Source organism: Peromyscus leucopus, chromosome 1 (genome assembly GCF_004664715.2).
Source record: "Peromyscus leucopus breed LL Stock chromosome 1, UCI_PerLeu_2.1, whole genome shotgun sequence".
In the NCBI taxonomy this organism is placed as follows: domain Eukaryota; kingdom Metazoa; phylum Chordata; class Mammalia; order Rodentia; family Cricetidae; genus Peromyscus; species Peromyscus leucopus.
In genome coordinates, this window is record NC_051063.1 from 24,077,364 (window position 1) to 24,094,690 (window position 17,327).

Below are 17,327 nucleotides of genomic sequence, written 5' to 3' on the forward strand. Positions count from 1 at the left end.
GTTCCAGAAGGGCCTGATGCCCTCTTTTGTGGACCCCAGCCAGACATGCATGTGGAGCAGAGAGGCACATTCAGGTAAGCACCCATACACAACTGAAATAAAAAAAAATTTTTACATATTAAAAAAAGATTTCAAAAGATGTCACCCAAGTGTTGCTATCAAACACACGGGGGGAAAAAAACGTGTTTAAAAACAATTGTCTGAGGAACCGCAGAGGTTGCTCAGTGGTCCCTAACAGTGACATGTGTTCAATCTCAGGTACCCGGAAGAATTAAAAAGAGAAAAAATGGTGTCTGTGATCCATGAGTATGTCTTAATTGACATTAATTCAAATGGTTTCTTTTTCTAGATGCATTTTAATATATGTATTTTAAAAGTATCTCCATATCTAAGAAGGCTTATCATTCTGAATTAGATTATTTGGTAATATATTCAACATGATATATATTGGCATTTATTCCAAAATAATCAATTTTCTCTATCATTTTGGTTATGTCTTTCTTTCAGAATTGGGAAAAAGTAGGGGGCTTTCAGAAGGACTCATAAAACTCATAAAAGGCTTGTTTTAATCTTACTGCCAAGATCATAAAAACCAGAAAGCCACGGGGGAAAAGGCAAATGTTGGTATTTGTTAATGATGTTATCAGCAACTGATACTTTGGGATTGTGGACCACATGAAACAAATTCTAGATCCAGCGTACAGTTTCTTTTAAGAGCCCAAATGTTTGTATTCTTTCGAGTCTATGTGACCCATTTATTTTCACCTCACGTCACCGGAATTTGTTGGTTCCATCGCTATGGAAACCATTCAGAAGTATAATGTGAAGTCTACCACCCACGTGCTCACAGCCCTCCCTATCAGCATGGCAGGGTGCAGTATCCCTCTAGGGTGCAGACCAGCTTTTGGGTAATGCAAAGCAGCAATATTTAAAATGCGCCCAAAGCCAGAGACGGAAAAACAGAGTATTGTCTCCCTCTCAAAACACTGGCTACCCCCAAATTAATTAGCATACTAGCTCACAGCCAGAGAGAAATATGGCAGATATTCTGTATGGTCACTGAAAGCAAAGGCCAGAGCTCAGGCAGAGAATGCTGCGGTCCATTCACAGGCAGCAGCAGACTTTGATTTCTAAGGGGGAAGAGAGAAAGGCTATTTGCTTTTGAAATCACCCTTCGAGTTTACCATGTAAACTTTTACCAGAGCCACAGTGAAAAACAAGCCCTCAGCAATGCAAACACACGAGCAAAGCACATTCATGCGCTGGAAAACTGAAGCACTCGCTCTCTGGATGGGCCTGCTTTCCTGTAATCTTATTAGTAAGGAAGCTGAGATTATTGCCGTGAAAATCTCCACACAGGGGTGGAGTCCAGGCAAGAGGGTGCCAGCAGACCTGGTTCCTGTAAAGATGGGACAAAACCAGCAGGATGGTCAGACAGACGTGGCCACACCAGTTCCATCCCCAGACCCCTTGGTAGAAGAGAGCTAACTCCTGAAGGTCGTCTTCTGGCATACCTAACTCCCGGGGGGAGGAGCAAATTATCTGATTGGCAAGGTGAGGTGAGAAGAGGAAGCTGGCTGCGCAAGCGCAGACCTGTCCACAGACGACATCCGTTCCCTTTCTCATTAAGTTGTGCCAATAAAGCTGACGTTACTGTCTCCGTTCTTCTGACACTACGTCACTTCATTTCTATTGGTTATGGACCAAGAAATGTGGGGAGAAGGGGAACATGAGTAGGGTCCTTTGAAAATCCTGGCCAAAGACAAAAGGCTGTAATACTGAGCAACTAAATTCAGACACAGTCTAAAATGCCCCAGGGTCTCACCAAAGAGGAATGATGCCTGGCCCAAAAGCAGTATAGAGATTCAGGAAGAGATCATCAGACCTGGACTTTTGGAAATGAAAGGGATGAGAATCTATTATAACACCCTGTAAGGAATTTCCCAGCCAGAGAAGTCAGGTGGGTTCCTGGAGCTTAGAGCGCAGCAGAGGGCAGGTATCAGTGTGTGATTTCTGAGACACAAGGACCACAAGTCTAGTAGTCCTGTTCTCTAATGAGGCGATACATTACCATCCAGAATTCTCCAGTAAGTTCCGCAAAATGGTCTGGGGCACCGAGCAGTTATAATAGCCCATGCCAATATACGATCTCCAGATCTGGTTTTTGCTTGCGATGGCATGCAGAGTTGCAAGGATTTCATTCTCACCTGATTGTGGGGGAAAAGGAGATAGGTTACTAGAGAAAATGCCCCAGCAGGGAGCTCCACCTACCATTTAAAAGCCTCATGTGGCTTGGGTGTTCTTATCAGGAGAACAGCTATACAGAAAATACAGTCATCCATCCAACCATCATTAAATAGTGTATATGGAAACCTGGTGGGAGGGTCCCCTAATGGCACATGGTTTCTCAGCTTTAGTCCCTCATCATTCTCTCATCTGTGTATCTGCATGTTTATATGTGTACACATGTGTGTAGGTACACATGCTTGCTTGTGTGAATGGAAGCCAGAGGCTAATGTTTTCCTTGATCATCCTCCAGCTTACTTTGGAGACAGGGTCTCTTACTGAACCCAGTGCTCACAGATTCAGCTAGACTTCCTGGCCAGCAAGCCCCAGGGACCTGCCTGTCTCAGCCTCCAGGGTACTGGAACTACAGGCATGCTCTGTCATGCTTAGCTTTTATGTGGGCGCCAGGGACCAGTCTCAGGTCCTCATGCCTCTGTGACAAGCACTTTACCTACTGAGCCATTCCCAGACCCTCAGGATTCCTTTTAACTCCTTTTATTTCAGTTCTCTCTTTCTCTCTCTTCCTCCTCCTTCTTCATACAGTTCTCTGTCCCTCTGAGACAACACCTCACGATGTAGTCTTCACTGGCTTGGAACTACGTAGGCCACCCACCTACCTCCGAGGTGCTGGAATTGAAGGTATGTACCATCACCCACAGCATCTTTAGTCAACTCTTAACAGTTGCCTAATTCTATGTTTCTTCGGTCTCTTTTTAATTTCTGCTCTATTTCCTCTAAATAAAAAAATAAAATAAACAAACAAATAATCAGCTTGCCCACCGAGGTTTCCTATTGGCTTTACCCAGCAGGGCTGCATAAGAGGATGATTGGACCACGGTCCTGGGTACCAGGTGTTTAGAAGGGTCTACATTTGGTTGTATCTAGCAGGGGGAAGTCTTTTTGCCTCGCCCCTTGGCATTATTGTAAAAAGCTCTTTTGAATAAAGTTCTGGGCTGGTGGGTTTTGACCCAGGCCCTCCCGGAAAAAAAAAAAAAAGTGTCTTCTCACAGTAATATTATATTTCTTCTATTATAAATTTTACTATTATATCTTATTTGTTTGTGTGTTTTATGTGTGTGTGTGTGTGTGTGTGTGTGTGTGTGTGTGTGTGTGTGTGTATGTGTGTGTGTAAAGGTACCCTCAGAAGCTAGAAGCAGCTGTTTGACCCTCTGGATCTGGAGCTGCAAGCAGTTGTGAGCTGCCCATTGTGGGTATCAGGATCAAACTTTAGGTCTTCTGCAACTACAGTAAGAGCTCCTAACTACTGAGTCACCTCTCTTGTTCCTTCTTCCTTCTTTCCTTCCTTCCTTTTTTTTTTTTTTTTTTTTTTAGTTATCTTATAGTCTCTGGAAGCAGGCAGCCTTATATAATGCATGGCTTACATTTTGTTTATAATTGTTCTATTGAACTGAATATCTTCCCTTTCTTTGCCATTTGAAGAGCAAATAAAAACAAAACCAAACCTAGTACCCTAAAACATAAAAGAACAATCATAATGGAAAACTCACATGAACTCTCAACTAGTGTTCCCCTGAAGGGACCTAGTTAGAAAATTCTTGAATGCAGGAAATCCAATCACTTCCCAAACAATCTTCCTAGGGGCAGAGTGATTGATTCAAAAGCCCAGTAGGAGAGGAGATTAATTAGCAGTGGCTGGCAGGCCAGCCCAGCTTCAATTAAGATCCTGTGCAAGATGGACAGGTCCCTGCTCCACATTGTACCGTCTGGACAAAGGGCTGGCTCTCAAATGAGAACAGTCTGAAGGGATTTGCTGGTCAAATCAGGACTTTAGATGTTATAGAGTATTTTTTATTGGGAGAACGTGACTCTGTACTATGGGAAGATCGTTCTACATAAGGTATGGAGAGTCCACTGAGAGAAAGAAGATTCTGGTCATGGGGAAACATGGTTAGAAGTTAGCACCACAGTCCAGGAGGGAGATGGATGAGAAGAGTATTGTCAATTGAATTGTCTCTCCTAAAAAATACACTCAGCCCGGCGGTGGTGGCGCACGCCTTGAATCCCAACACTCCTGAGGCAGAGCCAGGCGGATCTCTGAGTTCAAGACCAGCCTGGTCTACAGATCGAGATCCAGGACAGGCACCAAAACGACACAGAGAAACCCTGTCTTGGAAAACCAACAACAACAACACATTGAAATCATAACCCATGGTATCTTTGAATGTAACCTTGCTTGGAAATTGAGAGTTCATAGATATAATCAAATTAAAACAAGGTCATAATGGATCACCGCTATCTTTCATCCAGTAACTGGTGTTCTTACAAGAACATGGCAGTTTGAGCACATTTGACAGTCACTCAAAGAGAATGCCATCTTACGTAGAGACTATGGTAAGACAGAATCTATAAGTCAAGGAATCCCAGCAATGACTAGAAGCTAGAGAGAGAAATGGAAGAGCTTCTTCCTCAGAGCTCCGGCATGGAACCAAGCTGCCAACACCTTGAATTTGAACTCAGCCTAAGACAGAACAAATTCCTTTTGCTTGAGCCATCCAGGTTGCAGTGTGACATGTCATCAACCTTAGCAGAACATGGGCATCTGATCCGATGTTTTCTAGAGACGCTGTGGCATAGCGGGGCCCTTCTGGACACTTACACCACACCCACAGGCCAGGGTGGTCTCCAGGTCTTCACCAGACAAAAAATGTCCATACATTATGAAGACTCTACCACCCAAGGTAATCAACCCAGACGGTTTAAAAGATGTTTATCCGCTGGCACTATGGTTGGCACTACATTTCTGAATGCACTGAAAATCAAAAGCCAGGCAGCACACACTTGGGGAGAGCAAGGCAAGAGCATCAGACTTTGAAGCTGACCCAGGCGACCTAGGGAGACACTGTATCAACAGAAAAGAAAACCAAGACAAATCCAGTCAATACAGATGTGCAGTGCTTCCTACATCACCTCAAGGTGACCTGGACAGATGCCATAGTCAATTATTCAGCCCAAAGATCCACCCGGAGTCTCAACACTCTGGAGGTAAGGGCAGGAAGACCTCTGAGTTTGAGGCCAGTCTGGTCTACATACAAGTTTCAATATAACCAAGACTACAGATGAGACCCTGTCTCAAGACAAATAAACAAACAAAAAGATCCGCCCTGGGCAATACTCATTCTTCTTCACAGTATAATGCTGGGGAGGCAGGAAAATCTTAAAGTCATGTTCTACAAACAGCTGAATTGGGATAAGCAATTCAGTTCTAACTGGCTCCATGCCTGGCAAGAATAATAGAATGTTAATTGACTTGGTTAGAAATAACTATGGTGAGATGGACAAGGTAGCTCAATGGGTAGAAGTGCTTGCCACAAAAGCCCAAATACCTGAGTTGGATCCCCAGACTCCACAGCAGGAGGGAACTGATTTGTGGAAAGGTGGTGTTTGGCCATCACTCCTGTGCCACGGCATGCATGCACCTTCAACACAAGCAAGATGCTGGCCAAGTGATCCTTCTTGGGTTTTTCCCCCGATGAATTAGGTTTTGACACAAAGAACTAAACCCCACGTTTTAGTTTTCTCTGGAGAGTCTTGAAAGAACTGGAGCAGAAAAGGGGTGTGGAAAGGGGGTGTCCTGTGGGAACACATGAGCCTCACAGCTAGGGAAATGGTTACTGTGCCAAGATCCACAATTATGGAATTATGGACCCACCTTTCTCATTAAGTTAAATTATCTGAAAAATGCTCTCTCTCTCTCTCTCTCTCTCTCTCTCTCTCTCTCTCTCTCTCTCTCTCTCTCTCTCTCTCGTGTGTGTGTGTGTGTGTGTGTGTGTGTGTGTGTGTGTGTGTGTGTGAGTCTGCCACAACTCATGTGTGGAAGTTAGAGGACATCTTCAAGGACTCATGTCCTCCCTTTCTACCTTTACATTGCTTCTTGGAAGCAAATCCAGGTCTCCAGGCTTACAGGGCAAGCACCCTTACTCACTAGGCCATCTTGTTGTCCCTCAAAAATATGCTTTTAAAACTCAAAGTCTCAGAAGCAGCTCAGGAAAGTGACAGGAGCCCTGGAGCTCAGTGGCAGAATCCAAGAAGACTGCCGAACAGTCAACCCATGGACCTCTTCTCCTGGAAGAGTAGACACGGCCTGGTCACCGCTGGTCTGTTTTCTTTAGCAGAAAGTTAATGCTCTTCCTGGTAGAAGAAGCTTCAAATGTGCTGTTTGGATTTTTGCCATCAGACCAGCAGTAATTTTCTCTTTATTCTTTCATTTTATATTTTAATTTTCATAAGGTTTCATTTTCTAGTCCTATGATGATCTGCTGTGTGCGCTCATTCCCAATGATACCAAAGACAGTTTCTATTACAGATAGATCTGCAGTAGAGGACCCTCCAGAGGAGCAGTAAGAGAGGTGGGCCAGTTTCCCCAAGGAGTGTATCTAGGAACCTTGGAAGAAGATGTTGCCCGCACTCCCTAAAAGTAGTCCAACAAGACCCGACTCTCAAGACAGTTGAGACTAAATCCAATGACAGTCATACGGGAGATAAAGTGGTAGGACCATCTTTTCAGTTGACATAGGAACTAAGATGGTACTGGACCCTTAGAATGGAGCAGAAACCTAAATGTGAAGATGCTCATAAAATGTTTGTGTGATTTTTAAAAGGCAATTCAGCATAAACAAGGAACAAAGTAATTATACTCAGAAGCATAAAAAGGCATGTCTTTAATCTCAGCATTCAGGAGGCAGAGGCAGGCAGATCTCTGTAAATTCAAGGGCAGCCTGGTTTACAAAGCAAGTTCCAGGCCAGCAAGGGCTACATAGTGAGGTCAATGCAAAACAAACACACACATTTAAAAAAAAAAAATCTCAAGTAGAACATTCAAGTTGGAAGGCATGAACACTATCATGGGAAATGCTGACATTTCTGGAAACCCTGGACTCTTGACTAGAATAGTGAAGGAGCCCGAATGTTCCTTGTACAAGAAAATCAAACATTTAATACTTCAAGATATGATGGGGAACACTAAACTCCAGTTGACAGAGTCTAGTTCTCATCTCTCTTCCTTCTGTATTCTCCCACCTACCTACAGGAAAAGGTTGTACCTACCAAGTTCATGTTGATTCTGCTCCTACCTCACTAGGGTCAATATGAATTCTTCCCTATGCAAACTGATTATAGCCTGATCTTTATGCTCTCATTTCCTTTCTGTTGAAAGCAAAGGGAGGTAATAGAATGAGTTATGCTCTGTACGTCAAGATAACAGACATTTGTGCCATGGTTAGTACAGTAAGCCAGCCATGGTGTGGCTTGTGATTGCTAGCTCTCAGAAGACAGAGGCAGGAGGTTCTTAACTCTGAGGCCAACTAGGCTATAGGGCAAGACCCTGTCTTTAAAAAGCAAAGAGCTGGGGTTGTATCTCAGTAGTACAGCAATGTACAGGCCCTGGGTTCTATCCCCAGGACAGGGTATTGGTAATTGACCCAATCTTGAATCCTCTGGGAAGGGAGCATTAATGAGGCATTCACTATGCACCACTCTCTGCTCTTGACTGCTGATGTAATAATGTGGCCAGGCATCTTCATGTTCCTGCTGCCTTGGCTTGTGCGCAATGATGGACTGTAACCTAGAGTTTTGAGCCAAATAAATCCCTTCTTCCTTTGAGTTATTTGGTCAGAGTATTTATTACAGCAACTGGAAACTAAAATAGAGTTCTTGGTCACGCTTCCTAAAGTGTGAATGTTGTGAGGAGCTGTTCCCATTCACTCATCCATTGCTTATCATAACTGAAACTTTCCAACTAGAAGCCAGAACATCGCTATGATAAAAATCTAAGACCTCAGGCATCCTCACCCACACATAAGAAAAACTATTCTCTGAACATAGAGCTTAGTGTTGGAAGAGTTTCACGTGTTTGCTCACTGGCTATCGTTTCTCATAGCCATTCAGAAAAATGTCCCTTGAGTCATTGTGACATGTCCACATAGTAACAGAAGGAAAGAAAATGAGAGAAAAGGAGATGTATATGCCAAGTATAGACATGGCACAAATGTCTATTATCTTGATATACAGAGCATAACTCATTCTATTACCTCCCTTTGCTTTCGACAGAAAGGAAATGATGGGGAACACTAAACTCCAGTTGACAGAGTCTAGTTCTCATCTCTCTTCCTTCTGTATCCTCCCACCTACCTACAGGAAAAGCCAAAACCTACCAAGTTTATGTTGTATATGTATGTATATATCATAGAGATGTATATGCTGAGTCCAGACCAGTTGAGATGGAACTGAGCAGAATCATGTCTCAAAGTCTAAGATTTGGACCACAATCAAATCTAAATACAATTTCCATTGGAAGAACAGTGTCCATCACTGTCCCTTCTCATCTGCCTTGAAAAGTGCCTCCCTTTCTCCAGAAAATAGATCTCTAATCCCAAAGTGGCAGCCTTTACCTCCTGCCTAGTAAGAGAAGCCCCCCACAGGAGATTGTGCCATCCAATCTCTGGGAAGCTCATACCCAGGAGACTGTGGACAAAAGAAAGAGGGGGAAAAAACCAGATCCCTTGCTCTCACACCAGAGCCCACTCAAGAAGGTGCACATTTCTCACGCTTTTCCTCCTAACTTAACGCAAAGATGGTGTTCCTAGGCCCAGGAATTGACTCTTGAGTGTGGACTACAGTTACACTAACTAGGAGAGGAATGAGATAGAATGAGGAAGGAGACATCTATTAAAAGCCAGGAGGCCAGGCGCTGTGCTTCATGCCATTAATCCTAGCACTTGGGAGACAGAGACAGGAGGATTGCCATGAGTTCAGGGCCAACTTGGGATACACAGTGAGCAAGAGGCCAGACTGAGCTGCACAGTGAGATTCTGCCACACACACACACACACACACACACTTGGAGGCAAGCTGTCATTCTCTTTTGCCTTCAGCCCTGCAGGGCTGCTCACAGTGTGAGCCCCCCACCCACCGTGTACTCCCAAGCCTGCAAGAGCTCAAGCAATCTTTCTCACATCGAAGCAGCACGTTTTCTACTTGTGGAACAAACCCTACTTCTGACCTGTTTAGACCTCTGCCTCAGAGCATTGCATAATGCCCTGGTCCTGATGGCCAGAGAGCAGAGTTCAGTGCCCTCTGGGCTTGCTCGGCTTCCTAGGAGCCTCCAGGCGGGGACCTGCAGTGTCTTCTTGGAATTCACTGAGTACACCTTCTTCCTCCTTACGTAATTCCCCGTGAGAAAGGCTTCCTAATGGCAGCTTCCTTGCTGTGTGTGCCTGAAATACCCAGAACTTTGTGCCAAATGAACTTTTTCTTTTCATTTTGAGAGAAAGTCTCACTACAGAGCTCTGGCTGACCTGGGACTCTTGCTAAATAGACCAGGCTGGCCTCAAATTCTGAGATATGCCTGCTTCTGCCTTCTAGTGCTGGAATTAAAGATATGTGTCACCACACCTGGTTCAAATAAATGATAGGTTCTTTTTTTTTTTTTTTTTTTTTTTTGGTTTTTCAAGACAGGGTTTCTCTGTGTAGCTTTGCGCCTATCCTAGAACTCACTCTGTAGCCCAGGCTGGCCTCTAACTCACAGATCCGCCTGGCTCTACCTCCTGAGTGCTGGGATTAAAGGCGTGCACCGCCGCCCGGCTAAATGTTAGGTCTTAGACACTTGACCCATTTGCTATGGCTGTTGAGACTTTTCAGATAAATGAATCTGTACAAGAAATGCCTTGAAATTGACAGGTAGGCTATGTGCGTCAACATGTGTATTGTTGCCTAAACACACGCCTACTTGAACACATGCTCTTCATGGAACTCGTGACAAAACCCTATTTTTTTTTAATCTTAATTATATAGGCAGATACATTCATGCTTTGCTTTGCCCCCATAATCTGAAGATGGCATTCCTGTGGTCCTATACAGTGTTCATATACACTGCTCAGATCATGATCATGCCCTTTGTTTCTCTCTCTCTTTGTGTATGTATGTATGTGTGTGTGGTATGAGGGATTAAACTTAATGTCCTTGTTTAGAATACTAAGCAAGCATTCTACCCTGAGCTAAGTCTAAATTTTTATCATTCATATTTTCAAAGAATAAATACACCACGAGTGTGGTAATGCATGCCTATAATCCCAGCGTTTAAGAAGCTGAGCCAGGAAGATTGCCCTGAGTTCAAGGCCAACCTGAACTAACTAGTCTTGTGGAAACAAAACAATAGACCTCAGCCAGTAAAGGTGCCTGCCGCCAAGTCTAATAGCCTGCTTGTTGAGTTCAAACTGTGGGACCCACATGGTGGAAGAAGGAGATACCCAAGTCCCATCCACCCCTACAAACTGTCCTCAAACCTCCACACATAATCTCATATACACACAAAGGAAGTAAATAGATAAAATAACAACAGAAAATAACCATGCACGTGCTTGAACTGAGGGGGACATCTCTGAGATGATGCACAAAACGTTGAGGTTGGAGGGAGAGTGGGATCTCACTTTCCCTCAAAAGTCTTGTGCTTCTGACAAAGATTAAGTGATGGCATCATTCCTGGAATGCAGTAGTCTTTGGGAAGCAGAGCAGTGCAGGGCTCTATGAGTGATGGGACAACAGCCTCCGCACAGAGCAGACAGCAAGCTGTGTCACAGTCGTCGTCGTCGTCGTCGTCGTCGTCGTCGTCGTGCCCCCCCCCATTGTCACACCCGCCTCCACTTGGCAAGACGCTAAGAAAGGCTCCGAGGGAATCGTCAGCGCTGAAGACCAACACACTCATATTTGAGTTTGCCCAGACAATTCACCAGTTTGAGAAAGGTCTTTCTTTGCCAGAGGCTGAAGGGAAAAGCTGGGGACAGACTGTGAGGGTGGAGATTGCCTTGGCAGACTTTTCTTGCCAGCATGCATATCCCTTGGTTCCAAAGCTGTGTGGAAACCACGGAGGGTGGGGGTTGGGTGGGGAGGGCAGGAATCAACATGATAAATATTTCATGATCATTTCATATCAATAGTGTATATTAGGATTTTCTGGGTAAAAGTCAGAATTAATATTCAAATTCTGCCTAAAAACATAGCCTTTTTCTCATATCACCTAGTCATTTATAACATCCTTTTTATCCTGCCCGTAACCACATGGCTTAAGCCCACACAACCAGTCCATGAACCTGTTGGTGTCAAGTTTCCTCCCTGGGCAGTGGAGGGTTTCATGCCCAAGGTCTGTTCAATTACAGAATTTTTTCATCACAGGAAGCCAAACCACACTAGTTTCTCTGGCCACTGTAGAGCGGGAACTCAAAGGGCAGGCCCTAAGCTACAGGCCGAGGATTAATGTCTTAGTTCCACTTCGTGGTACATGGATTAAAAATACCTGCACTTTATAAACACAGCTTTAAAAGAAAGAGTAAATCTGGCCCGCAATTCCAGTTGCAGTCACCATGGGGAAGTCAAGGCAGCAGGGATGTGGGACATTCACTCTTCTTAAGTCAACAGTCAAGAATAGAGAACCATTAAACAAAAACCTGTACACCAGTGCTCCATCATTCCCACTCTTAAATAATACAGGATCCTCTGCCGAGGAATGATGCCACCAATCAAGGATGGGTCTTTCTACTTCCCATTAATGTAGTCAAGATGATCTCTGCCCCTAGACACACCTGCGGGCTAACCTATCCTTTCCCCTTAGATATTCTTTTCCTAGGTGATTCCAGACAATATCAAACTGATAATTTACATGAAAAATCAGTCACTATGTGGCCAAGCAACAGGAGTACCACATTGGTCTGACCTCCCCTCCAACTTCCATTGTCCTGATCTGGTCAGACTCTTGCAATCAGCAAAGCACCTGACTCAGTCTCCCATAACTCCTCACTGCGCCACCACCAGGGCGTCTGTGTCTGGTGGCTCCTTCCTTCCCATCTGCAAAGGAGAGTCCTCCTTTGCCGTGGGCCCTGCTCAGCTGAAAGACACACAGCTTCAGGATCAACAGAACAGCAGCCACAGCGGTAGAGAGAAGATGGGGAACGTCAGATCCGTTCTTCCTCAAACTCAAGTCTCTCCTTTCTCAGAGAGGCCACCATCATGGCCTCTTTTTTTTTTTTTTTTTTTTTTTTTTTAAAGAAAAGCAAACATAGAGAAACATTGCAATTCATAATATTTATCTAGAACACCAGATGACCTATGTATTCCTATTCGGGCCAGATGGTGAGATTGAAATGGGAATCCGTGGAGTGCTTGTTTTTCCTCTTCTCTACCCCCTGGGCACACTGTTATGCCCTGCAGAGCGAGAGCACAAGGGAAGTGCATGTTCTAAGAGCTTAACTCAAACAACTTATCCTGCCCGAGGGAAAGGCAAATGACAACTTCTTACAGATCAAAGGGACAGTCTATGGAGCGAGGTCTGTGGCTTAATTTATATTCTCACCAAGGAACGAATTGTAATCTCTCCGCAGACAGGAGCATGGCGGGATTGAGACCAGCATGCTGCAGTGAAAATCACCTAAGCCCTCCCATGCAGGTAGTTCAGCACACCTAGTAACTGACCTATTACAGAATCCATAGTAGGCTACTACAATATTTTAGCTTATAGTTCTATAAGCTAAAGCTGTGGAGAAACATTCATAAATGGAAACTTGACACAATTGGCAATGTTCTATCAGAGCCTATAACTTTAGATTGTCGGAGATTTCATTTTTTCATAGTTTAATCAGCATGGAGAATCCTTACTAAAACTCTCAGTTGGTACTATAAACATTTCCTGGAATTATAAGCAAAACAGGCCCAAGCAGTGAAAATGAAATCTGAGGGGCTAGAGATGGCTTAGTAGTTATGAGGACTTGCTGCTCTTGCAGAGGATGAGAGATTAATTTCCAGCACCCACACTGGGCATCTTACAACCATCTATGGCTCCAGTTCCAGGGGCTCCAATGCCTTCTTCTGGCCTCTAAGTGCACACACAAGCGCACATACACATAAATAAAAAATAACAATAATTTTTTTTTTGGTGGTGATTTGTTTGTCTGTTTGTTTTTGAGACAAGAACCCACTGTGTAGACCAGGCTGGCCTCGAAATTACTGAGATCTACCTGCCTCTGCCACCCAAGTGCTGAGATTAAAGCCAGTCATATGTCTGGCCATAACTTATAAATAAATCTTAGAAAGAGATCTAAGTCTTCACCCACCATACAACATACATAAAGCCAGGCACACAGCTACCAGGCAGGTGGTTTACCAAAGACCCACGGAAGTCACAACACTGATACTGAGAGCAACACACAGCCTTGCAATCTAGCGCTTGCCCAGGAGCCTCTGATTCAGAATTTGTGTGCCGCTCACGCCTTTGACCCGTTTCATGAAGTTGGCCATTGAACCTCTAGGTGCAAGGTGGATGAGCCTCTCCATCTCTCTCCGAACCCAGTGACCTGAGCTGACTGGTAGACCTTGAAGTATTTGGCACTCGATGATGCCAATGCTCAGCCTCACTTGAACTCAATGACCACATTTCTTGGTTCTTGTTCCAGGATCACTAAAGGATGCCTGGCAGAACCAATGCCATTTGACCTCAGCAGGCTCTCTGTGAGGGGTGACCTCCATTTTTACCTCCTAGACAGACATGCTGACTCTTTGGAAACTCCACTTTTGCCTAATTCAGTCTTAATTCTTCCTGCTTACCATGCAAAGAGAACCTGCAAAGGGCAGGCAGCTTCCAAACTCCTACCACCCGAGGGGGGTGCTCTTGATTCTGTGGCATTCTTCCTTCTTGGACCTAAGAGAGGTCCAGCACTCAACACAGGGACCACAAGACTTGTGGAAAATTGTCTTCCTGACCCTGGTGATACTACCTAACTGTTCTGTTCCCCCTCTCCATGCTCTACTTCCACACGTTCTGCTTCTTTCTTCTCTGCATTCCACTGGGGAAGTCACTCATTCCCACGAAGTCACTGCAGACTCTTCAGTCTACGACAGTACCTCCCGTCTTTCTCTTGAGCTCTATATGCCTTTCAACTCCTACCCTTTCCAGATTTGCAGTCTTCCTATCACCTCTGTTCCACTCTACCAGGATCAGACCCTCAGCAGCCTGCGGGCTCCCGTCATGCCCTGCTTCCATCTGTGTGTATTTACATCATCTCGGTGTCTGTTTCCAGGTAAAGTGAACTATTTAACATATGCCATATAAACTTTTTGGCTCTGAATCCTCCAGAGCGGCATCTCATTTCTTGCTTTCCATACTCCCCAGCCACTAGTCTACTTATGGTTTATCCACCATTCCTCAAATGGCCATGTGTTTTTTACACTTTCACCTCTGCCCACGCCATAATCTCGGTATCCGTCCTATTTGCAGAATATTCAGAATATTCAGTCCTGCTAGGGACCTTATCTTTATTATCACTTGACTCTAGTACATCCGGTAGTAGTACCTGAGTAGTACCTTCCATAGAAGCCTTTTGATAAATGAGACAGAAAGTTGAGGGAGGAAACTATGGAAATAGATCTGGTAATGGCAGTTAACCACTTACTGATGACAAAGGCCATAGGAAACACCAGTTCAAAACCCAAAAACCTGAATAGTCCAGGGAATTTCATATATGGACAAAGGGTCTGTCATACCTTAGTGATCTTCTAGGATAATACTGTGTCTACAATGTTATAAAATCATAATAAGTGATTTTGATAGCACTGAATATTTTTGATGCTATATAAAATTCACCGTAAGTTAATATTATATAGGAAATATGTACAAAGTGGGATAAATGAAGCAGTTTTAGGATTGTGTCTGTAGATTTTAAGGCAGTGGAACTATTCTGTCTAATATTGTGATCAATACAGGTCACTGTACAGTTCCAAACTCCCAGAACATACAGTATCATTCATTACCCACTGCTCCATAAGAAATTCTGCTAAGCCCCATGTTAACTGTGCTCCACAGGTAAACATTGATATAGATCCATCCATGGTGGTGCACATCAATTCTAGCATGCAGGAGGCTAGGGCAAGACAACCACAAGAAGAGGCCGTCATGGGATACACAGAATGAAGAGGAGGAAGAAAGGAAAAAGGGGTCCATTGATGGTAACAAACTGACCAAGCTGGTGGGAGGTGAGAGCAGGAGATATACAGGAAAATCTGTGTCAAAAACTCTATCTGCAAATATCTTTAAAAATCCTTTTTAAAAATGTGTATTAGTGGTTTTGCCTGCACACATGCCCATGTACCATCTGCATACCTGGTGCCCAGAGGCCAGAAGAGGACATCAGCTAAGTCCCTGGGATTCGGAATTCTAGTGGTTGCAAGCTGCCATGTGGGTGCTGGGACCCAAACCCTGTTTCTCTCCCAAAACAGCAAGTGCCATAACCACTGAGCAATCTTTCTAGTCTCTCTACACTCCCTTCGGTGAGTAAAAACCAAGCAAGAGAAAAAGTTAAGGTGCTCGAGCAGGCCCAACAGAACCTCACGGCAGCTCACAGGGACTGCAGCTTGTTATTCTTTTAGAGAAACCATTGAATTTGGCAATAATTTCTAACAATGGATCACCTATAGTTTGTCCCAAACAGTCCACTTTAAAAAACAATGTTAAGGAATGTTACTTATGCAAAATATAATCGTTGAAAGACTAGTTTGCACTTAGTGTGTGCTCAGAGAGCATGAGAATGTCATATCAGAGAACAATCTGTGCGGCTCATTCTCTCCTTCAGCCTGTAGGTCCTGGAGGGGATTGCTCAGACTTGGCTGCACGTGCCCTTACACACTGAGCCAGCTCACCAACACACAAAATAATAATAAAAAAATGTATACATCTTTGTTGATGCTTGATGGGTTCTGGGATCCTTTAAGAAGAGGCTGGAGGCTAGAGAGATGGCCGAGATATCCTCAGTACCCAATCAAGCATCTCCTAACCATTCCTCACTCCAGTTCCAGGGAATCCAACACCCCTCTTCATACTCCAAGGGCACCTAAACTCGGGTGCACACCCTACTCCCACACCTAATTTTTTTTAAAAAAAGAAAACACCATATTTAGGTATTTCTTTCAACAGTGTGGTTAGCATGCTTCCACATATCAAAACCCAAGAAAACTTCAAATACTTTAATGTTAAAAATAAATGGTATAAAGACTGGGATTCCTGGGCTGCCTAGCAGTCCAGAGACCCTGGGTTCAATTCCTAGCATTGAATCGACCACTTCCAGCTCAGGAACAATCAAAGGAAGATGTACATACAGCCTAAACTCATCTCTGTCGAAGCTGTGCCTTGAATCTATGCCTCTCATGAGCCCTGCTATAGTGTCCTGAAAGCCAACAGCCTCCTGCTGGAACATCCCTGAAGCTCCCTCAGCTCCACACTGTAAATATATTTTTTTTTAATTTCCCAAAACTCAAGTCTAATTCTTACTACAAGTTCAGAATAAATAACCTTGACTTTGTCACTTGGCCTATATTATGTCCCCAGGTATTAGATTAAAAACAAAAAAGCAACACTGAAATGATCCTAGTTATAAATGAGGTATATTTATCTCCGTTGGGAATGCGAGGAGCCAGAAATAGCCGAGAGCCTTGGGATAGACTGAGGACCCTGCTGCAGGCAGGACTGATTTGGGAAGGATAGCTGCCCCATTCTAAGAGCTCAGAGCAGCTCAGGGACGACATAACCCTCCGGGGATAAAGTCATCACTTTCACACACATTGCACAATGCCCCTCCCTTGACCACTGCCCTCCTTGAAACATTTGTTTAAAAATTCATTCTGACGACACGCCTTAGAACACTGAGTTCCCACGCGCCCATCAGGACTCTCATTCTGACAGCTCAGCTCCAGTTGAATAAGTTGAGCATTAGAGGGTTCGCTTCTCCTCTCTCCCACAGCATGCCCAGGAAAAGCAGGGTGAGATTTGGTGTAAACTTTAATCTCCGGCCGTTAGTCCGGTTTAGTTCAGGCTAGTTTAATCTGGCTCCTTAGAGAGGATGACTGGAAAGATTACACAGCAAAACAGAGCATGACTCAAAAGTCATCAGTTTGGTTTCTGACGTACTTTTTAATTAATTAGAACATTAATAAGATAGTACTACAGTAAATACAAAATAATTAAAAGACAGCTTGTATCGTTCAGAGAA

The 17,327-nt window shown here is 44.1% G+C and overlaps 1 protein-coding gene across 1 annotated transcript in view; it reads right to left on the minus strand.

The window, feature by feature from the left end:
* Gldc (glycine decarboxylase) overlaps positions 1-17,327 on the minus strand; it is an 88,762-nt gene that overhangs the window by 66,872 nt on the left and 4,563 nt on the right. The window contains exon 3 of the mRNA XM_028894684.2: positions 2,072-2,207. Coding sequence (XP_028750517.1) covers positions 2,072-2,207 — 136 coding nt within the window. The remainder of the gene's footprint in view (positions 1-2,071; positions 2,208-17,327) is intronic.